Raw genomic sequence first — 10,748 nt, 5'->3', positions numbered from 1 at the left:
AATTTTTTTTTTTACTTTTTGAAAAAGAAATAAGACTAAAATCAAATAAAATTTGTTTAAAGACTAAAAATAAAAATTGATAAAAATTCATAAACTAAAAATATATTTAATTCTAGCATCACATATTTAATCTATAATTTAAAATAAATTGTAGTTAGCATGTTAATTACACATACATTATAACGACTTGACATGATTTTTATATTTAACAGAATCAAACAATTAGCAGTAGAAAGCAACTACAACTACCAAAGATTAATATATTCACATCACTTATATATATGTGTGTGTGTATTTGATATATCTCAACTAACACACACGAACATGCACACACAAAGTAATCCATCAATTATCAAGCAATAACTATACAAACTGATTCCATCAAAGTAATTCAATAGAACAACAAAACAACCACCAACATATCCTTACCAAAGTCATTGTCTGCCTCCAACTAACTCTATCATACTCTCATCAAAATCTGATCATCGCAATCCAACCACTAAAAAACATGTAAGGGTAAATTAGATTTCAAATGAATTAACATATAATCATAACATTAATAACAACTAAACGACTTACAACTAAATTTGTCGATTTTTAACTTAAAAGGCAACATCATTCAACCATGTCTCATGTCCCACTACACAACATCAATAATCATTAAAAACATCTTTAAACAACATATATAGCATGGTCAACTTAACTACTTCATCATATTCACTGTACAACATCACATACAACTTTACTCATTACACAACTTATACATCTTAACCTCTTCAGCATGAATAACATTCAACACACACACACACACACACACACACACATATATATATATATAATGTAGACATTAATGTGTCACAAGCAACACATGTTACATTATAGGCAAGATAAACATTTATAAGTAACAACACGTCACAAACAACTTAGAGTAATGCAACCACTTGTACAACTTAAGATCCATTTTGATACGTTCAACAGAACAACATAAGTATATAACTAATGTGTCGTCATACATATCAACTATGAAAATCTCTTACGACACAAGATGAGTAGTTTAAATGGATAAACCCTACTGAATCACAACTATTGGTACAAAACCACAAACAACGACTAACACTATGACCAAAAACAATGGTTATCATAAAGCTAGAAACAATGACTAGCATAAACTATATTGATTTATCAAGTTTTATCACTTAAGCTAGGAAGTTTGGTATTACTATCATGGTAGAATAGTTTGGGTGAACCTACCACGACATTAGTCTGTAACACTAAGTCACCTATGAGATTAGTCCGCCAACTTCCTTCTAAGTCCTACTTCCCTTCGATACTAGGTTAGAAACTAAGTCCCTGAATTGGTATTTTACTCGATTGGTCAATTTATACACATATGATTCGATCTGGTCCCATACAAATACCACATAAAACCTAGAGGAGACAATTGAAAATAACTTACTCATTCAAAAGTCATCTTACTTACTAAATGGTTTCAACTTGGGCTCTTAGAGCATCATAGCGTATATCCATAATAGGCCGGGTATTAAATTTCAAAAACATCTTTAACTCTCCTATAGGTTTCATGTATTCGAAATAGACATGTATCACAACCACATACCTAACAACTTAACAACTTTACATCTTTCAACTTACATCTTAACTTTATACTTACCTTAAATAAATCAACTCATATCATACAACTTAAAAATGACTTTCGATATTCATCAACTTATAACTTTTAGCTTTGACAACTTACACATTCCATCAACATACAACTTTACAACACAAACGTCATCATGTCTAACAACAACTTACAAACATTGAGATTGTCAACATATCATCTCATCATACATTTAAAACACAACTCTACACATCACATGCCTCTTGCATATCGCCACACACCACACAACACGCTTCATATATTTGTCACAACTCAATATTTTACAACTTAAACATCCATTGACTTACACCTTTTAACAATTAAATCATTAATATTCATTATCATAATTCAATGCATAATATATAGCCTAGAAGCATATATCAATAATTAATAACACACATCTCATGTGCATTACAACATTTCAATAGAAACAATACAAAAAATTAATTTCTGAAATAAGGGTCTCACTAAGAGAGCCCTGTTTCAACAAATTCAACTATTTAACAATGACGACCTCCATGAAAATCAACATATAAGGAGTTGTACTAATCCTATAAATCTCAACTTATCTCAAATGAAAGATAAAAATATTATCTACAACTGATCTTATGAAAGCTTCAAGTTCTAATGCTATCAACTGCTATACTGAAAATTATGAAAATCACAACATTTATGACTAATGTTGATAGTGTAACCTTTGCTGAATAAAAAAGGTCATAATTTGAGCTTTATACCTCATTTTTAGGTGATTCCAACACCATTGGAAAGCAACACAAAAGAAAATTTGATTGTGTACTTGCTTAAGCGAGTCAATCATTCGCTTAAGCGAGGTCAACTTGCTTGGAGCAACCAACATCTCGCTTTGAGTAACTAAAATTTGCTCGGAGCATCCAAAACTCACTCAAAGTGACCAAAATTCATTCTAAGTGACCAAGTCAAAGAGTATCTTTGAACAATCACCCAAGCTTGCTTGGAGCAACCTCCATGGGCGTTCTAAGTGGCTAAACGAAAACATATATGATTGTGAGGAAACCTAACAACTTAAGAACAACCTTAAATTTTCTCAACTTATACAACAATGCACGTATGGAAAGTCATAATCTTCTAATTATAACAACATGCAACTTATAAATTAAAAGAAAAGAAGGCACGCAACAACAACTAGAGATGAGAATAGGTCAGACCTTAATAGAGACCTATAATCTGACCTCTTTAAAATCTGATCTGACCTTTAATAAAAAGGTTAAGTTTAGGCTTTTAAAAAAACTTATTTATATAAAAGGTAAGGTTTAGACTTATAGAAAAGTCGATTAGATATGGTAGGTCAACCTATTTATTTATATAATATAATAAATTAATATATATATATATAATTAAAAATATAAATAAACAAATAAATTTATAAAAAAAATAAATTATCAATAATTATAATATTTTTTATACAATTATTTTTCTTCTCATTATAAGGTTTATAGGTTTACGACCAAGGACGGAGCCAAGGGGGGACCTACGGGTGCCACGGCCCCCCCAACAATTTTAATTTTTTTTTATATACATATATATTACTATATGGCACCCCCTATTTTTAATATAAACTCATATGTATAATTAAATGAATAACCCAAATTTATTTTTTTATTCAACTTTTGGACTTCTGGTACGGCCTGCTATGTGGTATCACTTTGGAATTTTTTTTTTTTAAAAAAATGTAGCGCCTCATTTGATCATTCCAATTCTCGGCCCCCCAGTATTGAAATCCTGGCTCCGTCCCTGTTTACGACCTGTGCCTGAATGTATATCAACATATATGGCTACGCATGAATTGTCCCTTCAATAGAAAATGATTCAATTTTTCTCTTATAATATTTCTTTTAAATTCAAATGTTAATAATATTGAATCCACTATATTTTAAAAATAATCTTGATTTTTAAAAATTAAGTTTATTGACCTAATTAACATTAATAATTTAAATAGATTAATAGATCATGTCAGACTTTAAAAAAGGTCAGATCAACAAGCTTATAAAAAAAGCATATGATAAATAACATGTCAGACTTAGTTTCATTTTGTAGAACAAGTTTAACGTATATATTCAAAGTCTGGCCAAGTCTAATTTATTCTCATCCCTAACAACAACCACCCATCTGCCACCATTAAACCTCCCCTTCTTCACCAAGAACACTTAGAATCCCCACAAAATACAACACCCACCACAAAAATCAGGCTTACCCCAAAAATCAAGATTACCAACAAACATTCAACAATAATCAATGTACCTATATAGCACCATAATTTACTAGGATTAAATTCTAACTTCTCCTACCTCTTGACGATTCCAGAACAAGAAGAGGTGAAGAGAAAAGCCAACTCTATACAACTTTCGACTTGAAATGCTTGGCTCTGGGATTTTGAATCAGAGCTCTACAAGATTGACCAGCCATAAGAAGGAGAGGGAGGGAGATTTCAGGAAGAGAGGAGAAGAAAAATATGACTTCCCCTCTAAAAGCTTTTTGAAAATATATGTCTCCTCTCAAGAAAACTTCATTCCCAAAATTGAATCACTCACTAATCGCAACTCTCTACTAAAACACACTATTTTTAAACATGAGTATTACATGCATTAACATTACTCAACCTGTTTTCGGTCTAGGATAAAAATTGAAGTGAAAGTAATGAAGAATATATAAAAATATGGTAAAAATATTAAATTAATTTGTAGTATTCGTTTGAAAGGATAAATAAGAGGAAAAAAATTATTTTCGTGAATGTACCTAGAAAGTATTTCATCCCTCGCCTCCTAAAATTGGCACAAAATGGAGAGAAATAATTTATTTCTTTTCATTTTTTTAATATTTTGTAATAATAATAATAATAATAATAATAATAATAAAATGTTACGTTTAAATAAATAATTAATTGAAAATTTATATTTTATTTGGGTATAAAAATATTTTTATATAATTTATTTTTTTCCTCTCTTTTTCACTCATTCAAATAAGCATATATTTTTTTTTACTTTTTTCTTTTAATTTCTATTAATCAAAATAATACGTTTTTCTACTTTATATGTATCATTTTTCTTCTTCTTATTATTAGATGATTTTCATGCATTCTAAAAGATGATCAAGTGAAAAACAGCATTAAATATTTAAATGGATCAATTGCATACATTTACTATAAATTAATATATGATATAATTAACTAGTATTATATATTTGTTTTTCATTTTTAAAATTTTTTTTTAGTATCGAAGTCTCTTCATTTTTTGAAACTTTTTTCCGCTTAATTTTACACCGAGTACTTTAAAGTATTTCTTAATACATGTATAGTGATTTTTAAGTAAAATTTCTTTAGATAATGTATTTTAAAATTTGATTAACTATTTTTTTTTTACAAGATAAGTGTTAAGCATCTTTCATATAACATTTTTCAAAAACATATACATATTAAAGTATAAGAATTAAAATTATAATTAAGCTTTATAATTATAAATGTCATTATTCTCCATTACATTTACAGTACTAATTATACGAAAACAATTTTATCAATTATAAAAATTAAGATTAGAAGAAAAAAAGTTTAAGTAAAAAAAATAAAGAAAAACTAAAAGTATAATAATTAAATTTTGTTGCAGGGTAGGACTTTTGCTTCCTGGACGGGCAATAATGCTTACGAATGACGATGATGCAAATCCCATTGGGCGAAGATACCAGGAAACCATGCATCGTTCATCCACTCTATTTCTAGGACAAGTTACGGATTGAAAGCGTCATTCCGGTTACAGACAAATACATAAGATGGTTCAGAGCCCATTGCTTAGTTGACTTTTAAACAAGTGTAAACTTCAACGTCAAACCATAAAATGAAGCTTCTTTATTTTGCAACCAAAAATAAATAAAGTCCACACTTTCAACAAAAAAATATTGACGGAAAATAAGGGCCATGTATTGTTTGGAGAACAAAAATCATCATTTCACATCCATTGAATTTGAACTGTTGATACTCTTAAGTCTTAAGCGGAAAGAAGAAAAGTACTAAAAATAAATAAAATAAATAAAGGGACAATTGTGATAGAGAATGTGATTAAAAAAAGAAAGAAAAATATATTTGTACAAAAATATTAATGTTAGTTATTTTGGATATTCTATAATTAGTCGATATGATAAATCTCCAACCAATTTAAGTAGTTTGTTTTTTCCCATAAAAAATTATTTGTGTCTATAAAAATGCATTTTCTAATGGCTAAAAACTGTAACTTTTTTTAGATGTAGTTTGCCCTTAAAGAACTTTTTTTTTTCTCTTTTAAATATAAGGAAGGCCTAAAGCCCCAAACATATAATTATTTTTTTTTTGTTAAAATTAATAATTTGTGTATATGTATAATTGATAATTTTAAGTGATGACTAAATAATTAAATATATTTAGTTATGTAGCCATAACATAAAGTTATATATATTAAAATGATTATTGTTTTTCATATTTCAACTTATTTCTAACAAATCACTATCTTGTAAATTGGGATAATGAATTTTCATTTTAAATAATTGTTTAAATGAAATAAAATCATATAAATAGGGTTCATTTTGGAATTTCAATAATTATATAACATTTTATAAGAGTGAAGTGAAAGAGACAATCTTGAAATTTTCTTTTATGACAATCCAATTACGTTTTTTTTTTTTTTTGGTTTGTCGAAGAAATTATGTATTTTTAATCATAACCAAAACAAGAGCAGTGAAAATGATAAGTTCATTAATATTTATTAAATTTAATAGTTCTCCATATTAAAATGATCAAGTTCACTCACAATTAGTATATCACTATTGCATGCGATATGATTAAGATGGGAACCTCTGCGCTTATAATTGAAAGTTCACATTTTTTTTTTATACTTTCTGAATTTGCAGATAACATTGTTACAATTACAACTTACGGTATATTTAATAAGTAAAACCATTTAATGGAATTTAAATCGTATCCAACAAACAAAATTCATTAAAAAAACATTATTTTCGATTCTGCGTTACCTTGAAAGGATATTATTTCACATGTTAATTTTTTTAAAATATCAACATAATAAATAATAATAATAATAATAAGGAATGTTTGAAGTATTGCGAAAAAAGTCAATTAATACGTACTAGATTATTTTAATTTGGTCGATAATCTTAAGTTTAAATACGAGTATACAATATAAGTCAAATATTGAAAATAAAAAATTGTTCCTTATAGTACCTTTAACTGACTAAAAAAAATTATCTCTTATAAAAAATATCTGTGATCTTTATAAAAGAAAAGGTGTTTGAAGTAAACAAGCAATTAAGATAAAAAATAGAATAAATTTTTTTTAAATGAATTAATTAAATCATATAGGAGTGTAGGTGGTGGGCCTATGTGAGAATATTAGGTGATAGCTATTGTTTTGGACAATAGAAAAGACCTAATCGGTATTTAAGTCTAAAACATTTAAAATATGTAATTTGTTTTCTTTTAAGGCCTAGGATTTTTGTTTGTAGCAATTTTATGATTTTTGTATTTTTTATTTTGAAATTTTGAAATTTTTGGAATTACATTATGAAATTCAACCTATATATTAATGATGTTGGTTTTCGTATTAAATCTCTCAACTCGAAATAATTGACAATTCTTAGTTTCAGACTACTAACTTAAACATTATACAATGAGTAAACCTTTTGGAATATTTCTAAGATAGAACACTTGTCTTCTAGCCTTAAGTATGAGGTGCATAAAAGTTGTAGTTCATTTTCTTTGTTGATTAGTAGAGACCTCTTAAAATAATCTCGAAATGGTTCGCTTGTCCCTAACCTTAATTCCTATTTTTTTTTTGTATGTGGTAGTCGGTTGCAAGCAAGTCTTACTCACATATTTTTTAGTTGATATTTTGTGCATGTTAGCCAATTGCAAGTCAATTATACTAACGACTTTTTGAGCTAAAAAAATTTTGAGTAGTAGAAAAAAAATTATTAGACAATCCTCGTGAATTTAAAATAGATGGTAAATTTGTTGGAGGTTGAATAGGTAATCAAAATGTATATTTATATTTGTTTTTATACTTTAACAAATATTCATAGATATATGTGAATCCTTACAAATATTCATAAAATTTGTAGGTATGTACTTACCATATATTTTGTTACGGGATGAACCTCCCAAAACAATACCAAATTGCTTTACAATCAATGTAAAAATGGACAGAATTTTCTTTCACTGCACCACTACACTAAGCACATGTTAAATATCGTAGACATACGAAAAAAATTTCACTAAATGAAATAAATGACGAGGAGTTAGTACATGTTAGCTTCATATTATTGCCATCCTACTAAAAGCTCACTAATTAAAACATATTTCTTTTAAAATTAAAGAATGTGTCAATTTTTTATAACCTCAAGGTGTTGGTCAAGGTCAAGTGGAGTAAGATAGAGTCTTGCTTTTAAGAAATTGCAAGTTCAAACTTTCACTAATATCCTTGAGGTGATGTAAATACAAGTTCTTCTCCGAATACTGAGTTTAAAGGTTTTCCTTGCCTTAGATTAAGATACCACTTTCACTTTCTAAATATGCTATTAAATTAATTAGTTTTCATTGCACTAGAATATCATTGTTGCCTATACCCCCAAAAACTTGTCATTATTGCATGCGATGATTAAGATGGGAACTTTTGCTCTTATAATTGAAAGTTCACAATTTTATTTTATTTTTTACCACTTACGGTATATTTAATTAGTAAAACCATTTAATAATGGAATTTTCCCCCCAAAAAGCCATTTCATGGAATTTACCCGAAAATTGTTTTTCAGGAAAGATAATTGAGATCTTTATGAAAAAAAAATGGTGAGCGAAGTAAATCATAATTATACAATAAAAAATTACTTGTCCCAATCTAAATTTTCTGTAACATAAAAATTATAATAAAAGTTTAACAATTTTATATTGAAATTGAAATTATTATTTATTAGTAGAAATAAATGATAAAATGAGAGAGAGAAAAAAGAATTATTGTATGTTATATATAATCTGAAGTTAGAATTGAAATGATGAATGTAATTGTAAATTAAAAAAAGAAAAGAATGTGAATATTATGAGTATGGTGTATGCGTGAGGGAATTGGGGGAGAAGTGAGAAGGAGAGGGCGTGTATAGGATTTGAAGAGGACAGATGTGCGTAGAGAGTAGATTTGTAGTTGTTGCGTGTTGCGAATGGGATTGGGATTGGGATTGGGATTGGGATTGAGATTGAGATTGGGGGTAAAATATAATAGTAAAATAATAGAGAAGAAGAGAAGGTACACCCGCCCTCTCTCTTTTTTCTTTGGACTCTGTACTGTACATGTGTGGTGTGATCCAACCATGTAGATGTAGATGTAGATGTAGATGTAGATGTAGGGTACACCCCAGTCTACGCACAACGCAACGTAATTGGTCCACGTTCCCCACGGGCCCTGGAGGCGCGTGGACCCCATGCCTTTTAAACCTGGATTCCCTCTTTCGATAGCTACCTCTCAATTCTCATTTTTCAATTCTCATTTCTCATTTCTCATTTCTCATTTCTCAACTCACTCTCCCCAAGTCCCTAGTCTATTTTAATTTTTCTTTTCCTCTCACAAATCACACTTCCTCGAACCTTCTCTGCTCTTGTATTCCCTATGATCTCTGTTTCCGTGAAAACCACGCATATATCGTGATGGAGATTATATGAGCTCCCTCTCATTATCGGTTTCATTATTTTAAATCATTTTTAATTAGAGAGAGAGAGAGAGGGGTATATATTCAATATCCAACCATTTTTAATTTTCGAGAGATGAGATGAGGCCGATGCAGCTCCCACCGCCAACCAGGGACCGTCCGCAGCGTCGCCGGAGGGACCTCACGCTCCCGCTGCCCAAGAGGGATACCAATTTGGCGGTGCCGCTGCCGCTGCCGCCGACGAACACGGGAGCCAACCAGAACAAGAACCAGAACCAGAACCAGAACCAGAACCAGAACCAGAACCAGAATCAGAATCAGAATCAGAACCAGAACCAGAAGCAGAACCAGAAGCAGCAGCAGCAGCAGCAGCAGCAGCTGGAGATCCCGTTCTCGGAGCTGGAGCGGCTGAACCGAATAGGGAGCGGGAGCGGGGGGACGGTGTACAAGGTGGTCCACAGGACGAGCGGGAGGGTGTACGCGCTGAAGGTGATATACGGGCACCACGAGGAGGCGGTGAGGAGGCAGATCCACAGGGAAATCCAGATCCTGAGGGACGTGGACGATCCGAACGTGGTGAAGTGCCACGAGATGTACGACCAGAACAGCGAAATCCAGGTGCTGCTGGAGTTCATGGACGGAGGGTCTCTGGAGGGGAAACACATCCCGCAGGAGCAGCAGCTGGCGGATCTGTCGAGGCAGATTCTCCGGGGGCTGGCCTACCTGCACCGGCGGTACATCGTGCACCGGGACATCAAGCCCTCCAACCTCCTGATAAACTCGAGGAAGCAGGTGAAGATCGCGGACTTCGGGGTGGGGAGGATTCTGAACCAGACGATGGATCCGTGCAACTCGTCGGTGGGGACGATCGCCTACATGAGCCCCGAGAGGATCAACACAGACATCAACGACGGGCAGTACGACGCGTACGCTGGGGACATATGGAGCTTTGGAGTTAGCATCCTCGAGTTCTACATGGGCAGGTTCCCCTTTGCTGTTGGGAGGCAGGGCGACTGGGCCAGCCTCATGTGCGCCATTTGTATGTCTCAGCCTCCCGAGGCCCCTCCCGAGGCTTCCATCCACTTCCGAGACTTCATCTCCCGCTGCCTCCAGCGCGACCCCTCCCGCCGCTGGTCCGCCCTCCGCCTCCTCGACCATCCCTTCATTCTCTCCGCCCACTCCCCCAACCTCCACCAGCTCCTCCCTCCGCCGCCCCCGCCCCGCCCTCTTTCGTCTTAGCCCCCCCCCCCCCCCCCCCCTGTAATTTCTCATTTTTTATGTGTGCTCCTTTGCTTTCCTTTGCTTTGCTTTTCTTTTCTTTTCTTTTCTTTTCTTTTCTTTACTTTCCTTTCATATACAATCAATTTCTCATATTGGATTTTCA

At 32.1% G+C, this 10,748-nt stretch overlaps 1 protein-coding gene across 1 annotated transcript; it reads left to right on the top strand.

Moving 5' to 3' along the window:
• Positions 1-9,185: 9,185 nt before the first annotated feature.
• On the top strand, positions 9,186-10,748 carry LOC109808252 (mitogen-activated protein kinase kinase 5-like). Its single transcript, XM_020371155.3, has one exon. It carries the CDS (start codon positions 9,485-9,487, stop codon positions 10,601-10,603), a length of 1,119 nt encoding a protein of 372 aa, XP_020226744.2. The 5' UTR covers positions 9,186-9,484; the 3' UTR covers positions 10,604-10,748.

This window comes from Cajanus cajan, chromosome 5 (assembly GCF_000230855.2).
Source record: "Cajanus cajan strain Asha chromosome 5, NIPB_CcT2T_4, whole genome shotgun sequence".
Taxonomy (NCBI): domain Eukaryota; kingdom Viridiplantae; phylum Streptophyta; class Magnoliopsida; order Fabales; family Fabaceae; genus Cajanus; species Cajanus cajan.
This window is presented reverse-complemented; position numbering and strand designations above follow the sequence as displayed.

What these genes read in the sequence shown, in the direction of transcription:
- LOC109808252 (XM_020371155.3), top strand. Translation starts at nt 9,485, where the DNA reads ATGAGGCCGATGCAGCTCCCACCGCCAACCAGGGACCGTCCGCAGCGT.